This window comes from Delphinapterus leucas, chromosome 3 (assembly GCF_059928025.1).
Source record: "Delphinapterus leucas isolate spDelLeu-1000000601 "Yukka" chromosome 3, BTC_Dleu_Yukka2, whole genome shotgun sequence".
In the NCBI taxonomy this organism is placed as follows: Eukaryota; Metazoa; Chordata; class Mammalia; order Artiodactyla; family Monodontidae; genus Delphinapterus; species Delphinapterus leucas.
Window position 1 is genome coordinate 35,216,940 of NC_143131.1, and position 16,478 is coordinate 35,233,417.

At 43.3% G+C, this 16,478-nt stretch overlaps 1 protein-coding gene across 2 annotated transcripts; it reads left to right on the plus strand.

Moving 5' to 3' along the window:
* The first annotated feature begins 1,058 nt into the window (after positions 1 to 1,058).
* Positions 1,059 to 15,532, plus strand: PTGER4 (prostaglandin E receptor 4). Of its 2 annotated transcripts, none has more exons than XM_022598650.3 (3): positions 1,059 to 2,015; positions 2,472 to 3,384; positions 13,577 to 15,532. In XM_022598650.3, exons 2-3 carry the CDS (start codon positions 2,515 to 2,517, stop codon positions 14,165 to 14,167), a joined length of 1,461 nt encoding a protein of 486 aa, XP_022454358.1. In that variant the 5' UTR covers positions 1,059 to 2,015; positions 2,472 to 2,514; the 3' UTR covers positions 14,168 to 15,532. The 2 variants fall into 2 exon arrangements, with proteins under 2 accessions (XP_022454358.1, XP_022454348.1); XM_022598640.3 differs by having other exon boundaries at positions 1,060 to 1,903.
* Positions 15,533 to 16,478: the final 946 nt, after the last annotated feature.

Consider the following 16,478-nt stretch of genomic DNA (forward strand, 5'->3'; position numbering starts at 1 on the left):
TGGAGAACCAGATAAATTCTTAGGTTTGTTCATTCATGAAATAATATTTAAGGCATAAGTGCCTGCTCATCATAAGAAGAATCAAGTTATTTACCTACCCTGTGAGGAGATGCAATATGTTAAAATACATGTATACAACCCCTGGAAAGAGGTTTTCTTAGGAACTGAAATTGTGAAGGCTCACACAATCTCACTTCATGGTTTAAAAAAAAAAAAACGGTGAAGCAGTTATAATTATGCCATAAAGTTTTACAATCACTTTTTTTAGTTTTCAGTTCTTACTTCAGGAGGTAGAACAGGAGGAAGTGAATAACGCGTCGTCAAAAAAACTGTTCCCATCACAGAAGAAATTATAGTGTAATTCAAAGTGAAAAGGTAGAGCAATTGGGCTTTTCCAAGAGTTGACCAGGGTTAGAGTTGATTCCTTTACTCGAAAAACTTTCAAATCCCAGTCTCGCTCTGCATCAGCCTTTCCAAGGATTCGTGTTGAAGGTATCTAAACACGAACGTAACAGGGCCAAGACACGAAGCTCAGTCTAACCATTGTCACCAGGCGGAGAAGTTCCCCGGAGGAGGAGAAAGGCCTCCGCGGTTAGACAGGCAGCCCTTCCCCCTCACTACCCCTCCCCTGGGGGACCGCGCGCCACCTCTCCGCAGCCGCAGGGCTCTGCCACCTGCGCCGGGAGCGGTTGCTGTCCCGGCTCCTATTTTTTGCCTGGGACTGCCCTACCGAGAGCAGCCCACGGCCTGGGCGCTGCCAACTAACTGCTTTTATGGTGAGAAGGTGGATTCTTCGTTGTTTCCCCGCCCATGCCTGGCGCCCACCCGCCCATCCACCCACCACAACCGTCGCGCGCACCCTACTGCTGACCCGGGGTCACGCGCGCACACACCCTGTTTCTCCTCCCCGGGCCACGCGCGCGCGCGCGAGCACACACACACCTCGGGCGTTCCAAAGTAGAGTCCTAAGCCGCTGACCTCCCTTCCCAGCACCCAGATGTTGCGACCCGCGTGAAGTAGGTGCGAGAAACAGCCCACTTGGAGCGGGAGGCAGTGAGGAAGAAGAGATGCCGGTTTCAGAGCTGGCCCCGCTGGATGCCGACTTCAGAGTACCTAAGAGGGTGCACAGAAGAGCACTGGGGCTTCCCCAGGGTTCCCGCGGACCACTGCTTCTCCGCACCACCTGCCTGAGGCGAGAGGACCAAGTCTCCAACACCCCCTCCCCTACCTCGTTGGAGGGCGGGAAAGCTGCAGGGAGCCGCCCGCCGAGGCGCGGTGGGATCCGCGCAGCCCGGAGCCCCTCCCTCCTGCCCGCGGAGCTTCCTCGCCGCGCAGAGGAGCTAGCACGCGCCCCGCCCCCTCCCGGTCTGGCCAATGGGCGCCCGGGCCGCGCACAGTGTGGCCCCGCCTCCGCCAGGGAAACTTGAAGCAGGAGAAAAGTTTGTACAGAGGCTGGAAGGGCAAGAGCGGAGCTCCAAACAGGCATCGCGAGAGGAAGATGAACGGCCCCAGGTCAGAGCCTAAGGCCGAGTGGACCTCAAGCCGCCCCCAGGGCGCCAAAAGCGGCCTCAGCTGCAGCCGCCAGTCCCGGTAGCCGCCCGCGCTGCCTTGGGCTGGGAAGGAAGGCGGCCCGAGCCGGGGATCGAGGCTCGGTGCCACCTGCGCGCGCGGCAGTACACCTGAGCGCCGTCCGTCCGCGGACGAGACCCGCGGGCTTCGCAAAGCTTGGATCGTCTTTGAAGAAACGAAGGAAAGGACAAAGAAAAAAAAATCCAAGATCAGGCTTCACTGACCCATTTCGCTGTCCTTCTGGTTCTCCAAGTTTTTGAAAGCTGACCACTCTGACCCCTGTACCGGAAAATTGGCAGCCACCGAGAGCAGGCTCTGAGAAGGCAAAGGCTTGGTAAGCTCCACATTGAGCGCGGCAAGGCTGAGGGCAGGGTGAAGGCGTGTCCAGGATATCCGAGGCTTGACCCTGGGGGCTTACGTGGCTGCCACCTCCGCGGCTACCACAGGTGAGATAGGGTTGGAGGCACTGGGTAGAGAGCGGTGGGCGGGCGCCCCTTGAGCCGAGCCAGGGAGGGAAGAGCGCGCTCTCCAAATTATCTTCCGTAACCTGGTTTCAGTGAGACTTTTATTGACTCAGAATCTGTCGGGAAAACGAGCAAAACACTTTTCCCTTGAGATAAGTCTTGTTCATCTTGGCAGTGGATGAGTTGGCTTGGAGGAGGAGAGAATGGCAGTACTAACGTATAAATATTAATGCCAGTAGAGTGGTGCTGCTGGCAGGACGCATCCGGAGCCTGGAGATTTCGGTAGCCGCAGCTGGTAGGTGGCTACAATCCACAATGTAGGATCGAGTTGCTCCCCTGGTCTCATCAGCATATTGTCTCTTGGGCGCGGGTCTGACACCTTTTTGCAAGTGGTAATTTCCGCTCACCGCGTCTTTGTCTCTCTCCTACCAACCGCAGACCCAGCCTCGCGCTCCAAGGCAGTGTGCCGCCGGCCACCACCATGGCCACCCCTGGAAGCAATGCATCCGCCCTGGCCTCCGACCGACTGAACAGCCCAGTGACCATCCCGGCGGTTATGTTCATATTCGGGGTGGTGGGCAACCTGGTGGCCATCGTGGTGCTGTGCAAGTCGCGCAAAGAGCAAAAGGAGACGACTTTCTACACATTGGTATGCGGGCTGGCGGTCACCGACCTGCTGGGCACGTTGCTGGTGAGCCCGGTGACCATCGCCACGTACATGAAGGGCCAGTGGCCCGGGGGCCCCGCGCTGTGCGAGTACAGCACCTTCATCCTGCTCTTCTTCGGCCTGTCGGGGCTCAGCATCATCTGTGCCATGAGTATCGAGCGCTACCTGGCCATCAACCACGCCTACTTCTACAGCCACTACGTGGACAAGCGGCTGGCGGGCCTCACGCTCTTCGCGGTCTACGCGTCCAACGTGCTCTTCTGCGCGCTGCCCAACATGGGCCTCGGCAGCTCGCGGCTGCAGTACCCGGACACCTGGTGCTTCATCGACTGGACCACCAATGTGACGGCGCACGCCGCCTTCTCCTACATGTACGCGGGCTTCAGTTCCTTCCTCATTCTCGCCACCGTGCTCTGCAACGTGCTCGTGTGCGGCGCGCTGCTCCGCATGCACCGTCAGTTCATGCGCCGCACCTCGCTGGGCACCGAGCAGCACCACGCGACCGCCGCCGTGGTCCAGGCCGCCTGCCGGGGCTCCTCGGCCGCCGCCTCCCCCGCCCTGTCGCGCCTCAGCGACTTTCGCCGCCGCCGGAGCTTCCGCCGCATCGCGGGCGCCGAGATCCAGATGGTCATCTTACTCATCGCCACCTCCCTAGTGGTGCTGATCTGCTCCATCCCGCTTGTGGTGAGTGGCTGGGGCCAGGGCTCCACTTGGCCCTTTTCCTGCATCCACCTCCCTCCTCCATCTCCCGCTCCCTCCTCTTCCTCTCATTCCTCGGCCACCAACGCGTCTCCTCCAGGTCGGGGCTGGATCTGCACGGTCTGCTTCTCAGAGCAGCCCCGACCTCTTTTTAGGCCCCGTCGCTAAAGAGATGCAGCAGGTGCCTTTCCCCTACATCGCCGTTTCCTTCCCCGAAAGCTGGGTTCTCTCTCTCTCTCTCTCTCTCTCTCTCTCACTCTCTCTCACTCTCTCTCACTCTCTCTCTCTCTCTCTCTCACTCTCTCGGGACAGCCCCTACCCCTTGCTGCCTGACACTGGTCTTCAGCCTTCCGGGAACACCCGCCGCACTCTGTCAGATGCGGAGGGGAAACCGTTGTAGTGTGACTTAGCCCCGTCCTCTGCACTGTCTAGGGCAGAATCCGAAACATCAGGTGGTGATCTCTTTGGTGTACACTCCTTACAATAGTGGGGTTTTTATTTATGTCGGTTTTCTTGGTAGCTTATGTAGAATTTTAGAGCTAGAAGGGACATTAGATGCATTTTGGTCTAGTCTAACTCCTTCACTTTACACAGGGAGTGACTTGCTTAAAATAATCCAGCAGAGCTAGTCTGTCAAGCTGAACTCCCTGCTCTTTACCATGGTGGGAAGCACATCGCAGTGCACATGTGGCCCTACACAGGCATGGTCCAGACTCGGGTTCCGTCATTCTCTCTAGGGGCCAGGAAAGCAAGGTTTCTCAGGGGGCATATTAAGGGCAGGCTGATGTACATGGGGTATTGAATTCGAATCCTCAGCTGTGAGAGGTACAGTGCCTTTCTAGAGGAATGGGGTTTTAGAGATGGCCATCTTATTTATTGCCAAGCCAAAGCCTTGCAGCTTGAAATGAACCTCAGACCCTTCTGACTCCAAACCCTGCTTCTCTTATATTACGTCATGACTCCCTCCTAGAACGCTTGTAATTTTGGCCTTCGCAGCAGTGTGTGTATTTGAGTTTTGGTACACTTTATTTTCAGGACACCACCTTCTTTAAAATTGCCTTTGGATTAACTTTCAAAGTGTTTTAAAATGTCATAAGCAGGAAGGTTGAAAGCCTACCTAGTTCTCCTCTGTTTGCACTAGAAACCCATGGGCAGATGCACATACTACTGTATCTAGAGTTTCTCTTGAAAGCAACTAGTTCTGAGTTTTTCCATCTCTCAAAACACCTCATTCCTGGAAATTCTAAACTATCAACTCAAAAAAGTTTGGGGTTTTTTTTATGCTGACTGGGAGCAAAAGAAAATAAATGTAACAGGTTATTATTCCTTCTTTTCCCTTATTAATGCCGTTCGGGGATCTTTAATATAAAAATATTATATCTCTCGTAAAATTGACTGTAAATGGAAGGAACTTCGAGGTGGCTGAGAGCCAGCATACAGCAGCTTCTTGCCAATTTGTATAAACAGAAGTAAATATAATTGGCCAGAAGGGCCTTTAAACCATTGCAGGACCCAGTATAATTTACAGAATTGATTGAGCCACATAAATATATTTTACTGTCTGTAATGGCAACTCAGAATAAAGTGAGATTTTGGAAGAAACAGCTCTGCTCCTGCTGGGGCTTCCTTCTGTGGCCTCTGCGTTATGTTTTACAGAACAGTAAATGCCAAAGTGAGTTGTTGTTTGCAGAACATGCACTTGAAGGAACTGACGAATTAGAGCTAGAAGCTTAGCGACATGCACATACTTTTAAAATGTGTTTTGGTTGGAGATAAGCATGTGAAGCTGTTGATTACCACACAGTCACAGATGAATTGTTTTCTTCAAGCCTCTTATGGGCTGAAATAGCAGATCTGACCCAATGGTGCAGGGCCATTTATCACAAAGCCTTTGACATTATTTGAGAAGTAAGAGGCAAGAAATTATAGGAGCTGTATTTGTGGTTTGCAAATTAACCACATTTTAACTAACGGGGACTATACTCTATATAAAGTCAGTATCAAGTAGTAGATATTAAGTCATTTTACCCTGAAAATTGACAATGGCTCAGCTGAGAAGTAATCACATGGACATACCTTTGTAAGTAATAAGGAATCGTACAAGTAATGGCAGCTTCAGTTTTTAGCCTTTAGTTTTGGCCACTAAAATCTAATTTCAGAATCAATTTAATTGTAAATCAATGATAAGAATGGTGTCATTGTACTACTCACCCAGCCACAGTTTAGCAATTACTGAAAGAATTAAAAGGGAAACATCCACAACTGTAGCCTTTCTTGGGTTATTTTTACAACTTTCTTGTTTTTCATGTTTCTCTTATTCATATTGTAATTTAAGTTGAAAGTTTCTGAACTTTGACATTTAAAATAGTCAGATCTATCTTCAGTTCCAAGGAAACTAATGAAGCATCTCTTTTAATTTTATCAAATAAAGTTGGTCGCTAATCCTATCTGAGGCAAATCAAACCCTTCGAAACATTTAAAATGCTTTGGAAATAATAGAGCAAATACAGTTTATGTGCAGTTTGGCAAAGCGTGACTCACAACATATAAGGAAAACAAGCAATCACTGCAAAGGACCCACATTTTTTATCTTTTGGACACCAGGGAAGGAAAAACTACAGTGGCTCTTAGAGGGCAGTTGATATTGAATTTAGGATCAAAAGTAAATTTTAATTTGTTATCCAAAATGTATATGTTGCATAAATAGAACTTGGAATGGAAATTTGAGAAAGGTTGGAAAATTAGTTGTGGATATATAAGGAACTGTGAAGTTGCAAAATTTTCTAAAGCGAGTCATAAACAATGAACAGAAAAGACGTAAATACAATGGACAGGGAACATTACATGACAAGGTTTTGTGGGAAGGCGGTGGTTGTCATTTTGTCTATTCTATTTATAACTAGGCTCTGGTTTTTAAAATACAAGAGAAGCTAAAGAAATGAAAGAATCTATGCTTAAGATAATAAAAGGGATTGAATTCCTTAGAAATATGTGGGACAGCCTCCTAAGGTCCTGATGTTAAATGCTGCAGCTGGATCAACGTCTGGTGCCGAATTTTGCAGTTACTAATGTTACGATAATGATTATAATCCAATCTTTTGCCTCAGGGCTAAACAGTTACACTGTAGGATTTGAAAAGGCATTTTCCCCCCATGCACAGGCAAGCCATGGCAGTATTTATTGCTTACTCGTTTCTTTTATTTTCTTTCTTCTTACTTTGAAGTAGCAAGCATTCATCTCTGTTAAGGGCAGAATGGCCAATTTAATTCATCTTCTGCCTGGGATGGGTGAAACTTAGGTCTTCAGGAAAATAGCTTCCTGTGAGTGTTTATTTGTTTCCTTACTATAAACTAGTTGTCTGCATAAAGACTTCATCAGCATCTGAGCAGCAAAGGTTTATTAGAGCAGAGGAAAGCTGTGTAGATTTTTGTTTACTGTAGGCAGACTGAAATTGGAATCTTAAAACAACTGATGGGGTTTCAGATGCGTAAAAATCACATCTAGAGGTACACGAGGAATACCATAAATCCAGGCACTATTACAGCAGAACATGAAGGATCTGATTATTGTTTTCAAATATATTTGGCTAAATTAAAAAATAGCAATGCCCCAAAGCAGATTTTTAGCCATAACATAAAATTGCAGACCCAGCAGTAGTAAGTACCTTGAAGACTGCAAAGCAGCACGTAAAAGTAAGGTGTTTTCCCTGCATCTCATCTGAGTCTTAAAAAAAGCTCTAGGATTCCTCAACTGCAGATGAAGACTATATCATGCTACTTCCTGGGTGGCTGTGGGTGAGTCCTAGTCTAATGTTCCTTTCACCATGCTGTGCTGACCTGTCAAGGCTTGGTTATGTAACATCTGCTAATAAGATATTTTTCCCCCAGAGCTGAAGTGATTCTTGCAGGCTCCTATTAGAATGCTGAAAGTTAGAGTTTAAAAAAACAAACACTGCAGAAATAAATTTTCAATGTACAGACCTGACCTATAGAGACGAGGCAATTCGCCTGCAGTTAAATGGCCAGTTAGTGAGGCAGAGGGAAGGAGAACAGAGCTCTCACTCCACCACACAGCCAAGCACTCTCTCCACTCTCCTTTACTTAGAGATTTTTTTTGTCACTAAATTAAAAAAAAAAAAAGGTAAGCATTTCTAGTAACAGCTGTGTCAATTTTGGACTCTTCACAGGGCAGTTAGATAACTGAGCACACACAGATCACTCCTTTTATGTGCTCAGAACAGAACAAGGAGCACACACACACAAATCCAGTTACAGGTTCTTGTCATTTGTTGGAAAACATTTCTACCTCGACAGTCAACTACCAAATCAGTCTAATCAAAATTTCAACATTCTTTTTCAATTAGACATTCCCCGCCAACAAGTTAATTCTTAAACAGGAAGTATGTGTTTTTGATACCGTGTCATTAACTATATACCCCAAAGCTACCTCTAAGCTGTGGTTTAAAAATTATTGGTGTATTCCACAGTGGCCAAGCCTCCACATACTTGTACTAAGCCCTTTCATAATTTGCTCATAAATTCTTTACGGAGCAGGGCCAGGATTTGAACAGAACGTGGGCATTTATCTTTACAACATGTAGCCTCCCTTATAGCTTTCCTGTCATCACATCTAATTTTGAATTTATCACCTTTTCTCCAAGTTATGTTCCAATGCTCCTGAATCCTAATGTCTAGTCATCTTTGAGAAGTTTAGAATATTGTCGTGTATGCCAATTTTAACAAGAAGCCACAGGCGCAAATCTGCAGCTACTGAAAAATAGACTAACTTTTAAAATTGCAAGAGACTGTATGTGTTGTTTGTATTCAGTGAATTCTTTTAAGGTGTTCCCCTGCCCGCCTCGGACTCAGAGGTTCAGTTTTCTCAGCAGCACACTCTTCCAAAACTGAAAACTGCCTGAACATGTTTATTTGTGTAACAAGAGCCCATTGGACAAGAATTGCAGAAAAGTGCTTTCCCCTCCCTACATGACACTGAAGTCCTGCTGTGGATGGTCCCATCTTAATCTGGGGTTTCCCCCCTTTCGGCAGAGCAAATCAAGTAGCCTTTAAAGTGAGGCAGAGATGGCTGTGTTTTTTTCAAACCTTATGAAGTGCGTGGGCATTTTGTTCTTTTTTGCCTTCTTTTTCTCTACTTAAAGTCAGTCTCCATTGAGAACATGCTGCAAAGGAAAACTCTTTCATCTTGATTTTTTTCCAATGATTTGACCAACTTTTGAGAATGTTTTTACCTGAATTTGGAATGTTGCTTTTCAAACTCATGTTTATGCTACCCCGGGAGGTTTCCTTTCCTGAGAAGACATTAAATGACCAGGTTCAGTAGCTTGTATTAATTGTAAGCACCGCCCCCCCGCCCCCCCCTCCATGGAACTCTGAAATAAGGCTCTTTCATTCCCTTAACAGTAGTCAGAATTAATTACTGCTGAATATGAAGTGAGCCACAAAGATGATTCTTTCCTTGCCTCTCGTCACCTTTGATTATGTAAGTCCATTATTAATTTTTTTACAACACTCTGACTTTTCTGAAAGGTCATGGGAATTTAAAAATTGAATGGTAACTCCTAATATTACATTCCCTTAAATAGCTACAAATTTCATTCCTTCTATATCCATTTCAGCTGTTCAAAATTCTTCCTCCTTTCAGTAGTAACCATGTTTCCCTAGAGGAAGCGGTGGGAGAAACAACTAGCAACAAAGCATTTCTATGTTAAAAATATGAAAAAAAAAATTTTGAGAAATGCAAAGTTTAGAATTAACCAAGATTCTGTTCTGAAAGAGGGTCTTGGAGGTGGCTGGGCAAAATACTTCTTTTTCTTTAAATTAATTTATTTATTTGTTTTTGGCTGTGTTGGGTCTTCGTTTCTGTGCGAGGTCTTTCTCTAGTTGCAGCAAGCAGGGGCCACTCTTCATCGCGGTGCGCAGGCCTCTTACTATCGCGGCCTCTCTTGTTGCGGAGCACAGGCTCCAGACGCGCAGGCTCAGTAGTTGTGGCTCACGGGCCTAGTTGCTCCACGACATGTGTGACCTTCCCAGACCAAGGCTCGAACCCGTGTGTTCCCTTGCATTGAGCAGGCAGATTCTCAACCACTGCGCCACCAGGGAAGCCTGCAAAACGCTTCTTAAGCGGCCTGTGGGACCAAAAACTCCCAAGTGGAGCAACACTGCCACCTAGAGGTTGGAAGTCTCAAATTCGCACAAATCCTGCCGTAGGTTTTTCACTAGAGGCTACTATACACCAGGGAGGGCCTGATACTAACAGATTTAAATCTATCCTTTCTTTTACCCTTAGGAACCTACTGTGTGAGAGTAAAATATAGATCTCATGCTTTTTACCAATAATTCCCTTGTCAGGAAATAATTCTTAAACAGAAGGCCAGCCGGCCTTAAAGCAGCAGAAAAAGCAACATGGAAGTCATCTGGAGACCTGGGCCCCAGACCAAAATCGCCCACCAACAGGGTGGGGGATCTAAATAAGATTCTCAAAACGTCCAGGTTTCTGTAACACTTCATCTGAGAAAAGGTCCGTAGACCTGAGGGAATCTCGATGCCCAGGCGCAGCTGAGAACCTCAATAAAGAGTATGGTGGGAAGAAACCAAGATGCTTTGTTTCACTGGTTTTTGAAAGGATAGAAAATCAGTCATCCTTTGTCTTGATAGTATCATTTAACCAAACATGGTTTCTAATAGTATTTTAAGAGTAGTCATCATATACTGCTGTTCATTCTAGTTCAGTTTTTATTTAGCTGTCTTCCAGAGATCAAGGTAATAATTTCATCTTAGAGCCATGTGACCGCGTTATTCTATGAGATTTGCAGGACTGCAATTGCTTATTCAAAACATTTAGCACCAGATGTGTTTTAAATTCAGAACTTCTTGGCTTTTAGAAGAGTAATTTAGTAATATACTAAATGTATAAATGTATAAAATGTAATATCCCCATCAGAACTGGAACAGGACCTCTGGAGCAAAACATAGGAATATTCACATTAAGTAGAATAAATAAAATTATAAATCACTTCATGGTCTAGTCAGTTCAGGTTTTACAACAAAAAACAAAACAATAACAACTTCTTGATAAAGGATTATAAGCCTGTGGTTGATTGAGGTCTAAACTCCAGTGTAGGAAGAAACAGAAATGCAGTTACACCTCACTGATATATAGCATCATCTAGAAATAAGTTTCATATAAGTTGAGTTTTGCAGATTAATGAAATTTATTTACACATTTTAGACATTTTTATCCAATTTGTTATAAATCTTTCTAAAATATCCCTATCTTTCTTAGTGACTCATACACCACGAACATTAATTATTATACTGTATGGCAAAGTGGCAGTGTCATCAACTCTTATTAAAGTTAGAGATATTTGTCCCTAATTAAATGGCTCCAGCTATGTTTTTATGAGTTCTTTCTTCTTTTTATGGTTTTTAATGCATCCTCCTTGGCTGTGAGACTCACTTCTTACTTCTCCCTAACCTTAAATAATTACTGAAGGCAATAATAATTATCAAATAATTACTAAAGACAGATGGCAGTTATCTTAAAACCACTATTTTTATATGAATTACAATGAGATTTTTATATAAAAGATCCTGGTGGAATTAAAAGTAAGACCCAGACATCATCATCATCATCATCCTTTAAGAGAAAAATTCTGGGGTTTTTTGAATTTGTATATATACACACACACATATATATTTGTTTATTGAGATATAATTGATATATGTTTGTATCAGGTGCACAGAATAAGGATTCAATATTTTTATATATTACAAAATAATCACCACAATAAGTCTAGTTAACATCTATCCCCACACATAATTACAAGATGTTTTTCCTATGATGAGAGCTTCTAAGATCTGCTCTTCAGGAGTAAATGTGAAAGTGTACATTTAACAAGTACTTTTTTTAAGCAGACTCACAGGTATAGAGAACAAACTAGTGGTTACTAGTGGGGAGAGGGAAGGGGGAGGGGCAACAAAGGGGTAGGGGATTAAGAGGTACAAGCTATTAGGTATTAAATAAGGTACAAGAATATATTGTACAACACAGGGAATACAGCCAATATTGTATAATAACTATAAATGGAGTGTAACCTTTAAAAATTGTGAATCACTGTATTGTACACCTGTAATACACATAACACTGTACATCAACTATACTTCAATTTTTTAAAAAGAGAAAAAACTAACAAGTGCTTTTACCTCTAAGGAATAAAATGATAGTCTTCCTTCAGTTTACACAAATTCATACTCTTTTCATTGAGTCATCTGAAGTTCCCAGAAGTTGGCATATCATTTCATTCTTCCATGACTTGGCATTTTAAATAGAGTAATTCTATATGCAATGTCTGGGCTTCCCTGGTGGTGCAGTGGCTGAGAATCTGCCTGCCAATGCAGGGGACATGGGTTCGAGCCCTGGTCCAGGAAGATCCCACATGCCACAGAGCAACTAAGCCCATGCGCCACAACTACTGAGCCTGTGCTCTAGAGCCTGCGAGCCACAACTACTGAAGCGGGCGTGCCTAGAGCCCGTGCTCCGCAACAAGAGAAGCCACCGCAACGAGAAGCCTGCGCACCACAGCAGAAGAGTAGCTCCTGCTTGCTGCAACTAGAGAAAGCCCGTGCGCAGCAACAAAGACCCAACACAGCCAAAAATAAATAAAATAAAATGCTATGTCCTTCCTTCTAAATTCAGCAAACTCCCACTCATCCATCAAAACTCAGTCCAAGCTCCTCTCCCACAGGAAGCATCTTCTGATGCCCTCCCCTCCAGGTCTGGGTTAGCTGTGCCCCCTGTAAATGCCTCTCGTCATTTATCCCCAGCAATAGTTGATCTACCTTCCTGTTTTGCACGCTGGAGGTTACTCTCTGCCTTCAAGTGTTGTTTGGTCTTTAACGCAACTTTTTGTGCCCAGAACCTATCACAATGCCTAACACACGATAAAGGCTTACTATTAAATGATTAAATGCATGAAAGAATATGAGTAAATAAGTGATTACGGTAAGAGCAAAAACGTTTAACTGTCAAAAATAAGACTCCACAACAGCAAAAAGGTTGTTAGGGTCTCCTTGTGTTTACTTCATTCATGCCATCCGGCCTGTGCTGGGCTGGCAGCGTGCCCCTTCCCTTGAATAGCTCAAACTGCACTAGAATGAGTTGTCATCCCTGTTGGGCTGTCCAGAGTGCTCTTGGCTGTTTACTGGCTCAAATGCTCCAGAGACACAAAGGAGGGATGGATTCCCTGAGTGGCAGTTGTTGAGCAAAACTATAGTTCCCAGGCAGCAGGGAGCCAGTGAAGGTTTAGCAGCCAAGTAGCATAATCAGATCTGCATTTTAGAAATAACCTCCTGGTGGTAGTTTGGAGGATGGATTGGAAAGAACAGAAATCGGAGTTGGGAAAGCTAGTTTGGGGGTTGATACAGTTACCCAGGTGAGGAATGCAGTTAGAGGGAAAAAAGGGGAAAGGTTTTCTTTTTTTCTTCTTTTCATTTATTGTATTTATTTATTTCTTGACATATAGTTAGCTTATAGAAAAGATTTTTGAAGGAAGAGTTGATAACACTAGATGATTATTATAACCGGGGAACAGATTCATATAGAGAAAATAAAAACTATTCTCTGGTCATTCTAGATGATAGTAGATTCAGATATTGGTTTAAAAGTTTCTAGGCTATTCTTTCTAGATCCTAAAATAAATTTCTGTGATTAGATGATTAGTTGACTTCCAAAATAAGTTTCATTTAAATATATACAAAGCCAACTGGCATAAAGGAAATGAGTGCCTGTTGGGGAAAAAAAGATACTTCATTAGAATTACAAAAACTTGAAAGCACTCACAGAAATGAAGTTAATAAAATTCTTCTCCAGGGAACTTCATGCATATGTTACCTGTACACACATTGCATTCTTTTATACCCTCTTTGATCTTGGGAAGATATTCATAAGGTAGTTACAAATATATTAAAGTTACACTGACTTGAAACATAAATGTTAATCGGTGGTTCTTCTGAAGCTAACTGTATGCTGCTCTTTTCCTGGCACTTATTAACAGAAAAGAGGGCAGCTACCTAATGTTACTAAGTTAGACGTTGCATAAAAATGTTTCTCCCAGTTGCTTAATGATAACCACTAAAATGTGGGCATCTCATTTACACAGGTGCGGGTGTTCATCAACCAGTTATATCAGCCAAATTTGGAGCGAGTGATCAGCAAAAACCCAGATTTGCAGGCCATCCGAATTGCTGCTGTGAACCCCATCCTGGATCCCTGGATATACATCCTCCTGCGGAAGACAGTGCTCAGTAAAGCGATAGAGAAGATCAAATGCCTCTTCTGCCGCATCGGGGGTTCGCGCAGAGAGCGTTCGGGGCAGCACTGCTCAGACAGTAGAAGGACATCCTCTCCCATGTCCAGCCACTCTCGCTCCTTTTTCTCCCGGGAGCTGAAGGAGGTCAGCAGCACATCTCAGACCCTCCTTTACATGCCAGACCTCAGTGAAAATAGCCTTGGAGGCAGGAATTTGCTTCCGGGTGTGCCTGGCATGGGCCTGACCCAAACAGACAGCACATCACTTAGGACTCTGCGAATATCAGAAACCTCAGACTCCTCACAGGGGCAGGACTCAGAGAGTGTCTTACTGGTGGACGAGGTTGGTGGGAGTGGCAAGGCTGGACCTGCCCCAAAGGGGAGCTCCCTGCAAGTCACATTTCCCAATGAAACACTGAACTTGTCAGAAAAATGTATATAGTAGTGAAGGAAAGAAATACAGCACTATTTCTGGAAGCTTCTAAGATCCTGTGCAATAGACACATAAATGAACTCTTTAGCCGTGCTCAGAAGGGCCCTCTTCATTCTACAATGCACATTAGAGAATATCCTGGCTTTTGGGCACTTTTCAAACAATCAAGTTGATTCCTATGGGTCCCGAGGTCTGAAGCACATTGGTTGCCATCTCGCTATGATACAGGATTTCGGTTACAACTTGATGGCTGGGAAGATGTACCCTCAGTTTTTCTACTTGATAGGAGGATGGCATAAGTTTGCTATTTTCATAGCATCAAGAGCTTTATATCTGGCACACAGCAGAAGGCCAGGTACAGAAGGGCTCTATTCCAATAAACTAGGAGGACTATCTTATGGATGATTTACGTGTCTCACTAAAGCATGAAATGTGAATTTTATTGTTGTAAATATGATTTAAGGTATTTAAAGTATTGTCTTCTCTGTGAGAAGGTTTATTGTTAATACAAGGTATAATAAAATTATGGTGACCCCTCTCCCCCTAGTATAACCAGCTGAAGTTGCAGATGTTAGATATTTTTCATAACCAAGTTCAGGCTATGGTGTTGAAAATTCACAGTGAGAGTCGTATCTATAAAAAAGATAAATTTTTAAAAGAAAGAGGTTAGCACTATTAAAGGAATAAAGCAAAATACTATTGAAGACACGAAAATTACAGGCCAAAATATTAAAGTTCTTTCTAAGCTATGTGTAATACATAGTAAAAAACGTTTAGTGATGCTGCATGCATTTATCCAGAAAACTGTGATTTCGGGAGAACCTAACATGCTGATAAATATTTTGTACTTCTGTCCTCTCTAGCTGGTACTTTTTAAAATGTAACATAAATTTTAAAAAGTGTTTAATAAGTAACCCATAATTGAAGTGTATAATATAAAAATAAAAAGTCTAAGCAGCTTGTTTTCCCCCCAGAATTGTGCATAGTTTGTTTTACTTTCCTAAGGAATGATCTAGAATATTCTTTAAAATTTAAGAGAAAGGCAGATTGCACCATGAAGGGCTTTACTTGGAGGCGTGGAAGGATTGGTTAAATTAGCCTTTCACAGATGTCACAACAGAAGGGGTACAGAAATTGGGCGTGTAAGGGTCATCTTTTAAAAGTTTTGTGTTAACGCCCAGTAACGCTGTACACATATTTGAAGGACTTTCTCAAAGAAATATTAAGCATGTTTTGTTGCTTAAAGTGTTTTTGTGAATTGCTTGGTTGTAATTAAATTGAGCCTGATAGTGATGTGGTTTTAAGCAGTTGCACCAACTGAAATTATTTTGGAGATTATAATAAATAAACACACTCAGTCTGAGTTCCATATCATCAGTTTTGGAAAACTTGTGTGATTTTTGTGTGTTTGTTTCAGGTCATCTTTCATCTTTTTTAATTGAAATATTTAAAATTTTTTATTTTAAAATAACGTCGAAGGTAAAGTTACAAGAATAGCACAGAGCCTTGGATCCACTTAATGAAGACGGGCATTTAGAAACCAAGATCTGGGTGCGAAGTGTACTCAAAATTACCAGTCTGTATGGATAGTAGGGGAGACAGTATTATGCTTAACTTGCTACATGTGAAGTATCCAAATATTTAATATTAAAAAATTAGCATAAACTTGTGACCCTTCCTACTTGTTAATTCTCTAGATCAGTGCTTTTCAAACTTTAGCATGCATCACAGTCATCTGCAAGTCTTGTGAAAACACGAAGTTTCCAATTCAGTAGGTCTGGGGTATATCCTAGGTGATGCTGATGCTGCCAGTATTAGAACACACTGAGTAGCAACAATCCCCAGGAGTGAGTTTATGATTTTTTTTTTTTTTTGCGATCTTTTTAGAGAGATTTTTGGATGATATCAGAAAAGCTAGACTGTCATCTTCACAGTCCTGATGGCTTAGTGATTTTCTGCTGAGGGAAAAGGAGATCTGGCTCTTTCTATTTTACCAATGAATAGGAAACACTGTTTTCAGAGAATATTTTACTTGTGAGAGAAGTTTTGTTTTTCTTCCATGTATATGGACAATGGGACAACATCTAAATTTACGTATAAATGAATATATATATTCATCACCCATGTTCATGGAGGAAAAACAAAGCCTCATTCAGAAGTTGGCATTACTAATAGCCAAGGCATAATCTCACTCATCCTTTACTTCAGGTTCACCACCCAGAATGCTGATTCTGGCTTATTCTTTTTTTTAATTGGAATTAAACTCACATATAATAAAATTTGCCTTGTAAAGTATTGTAGCATATTCATAGAGTGCAAC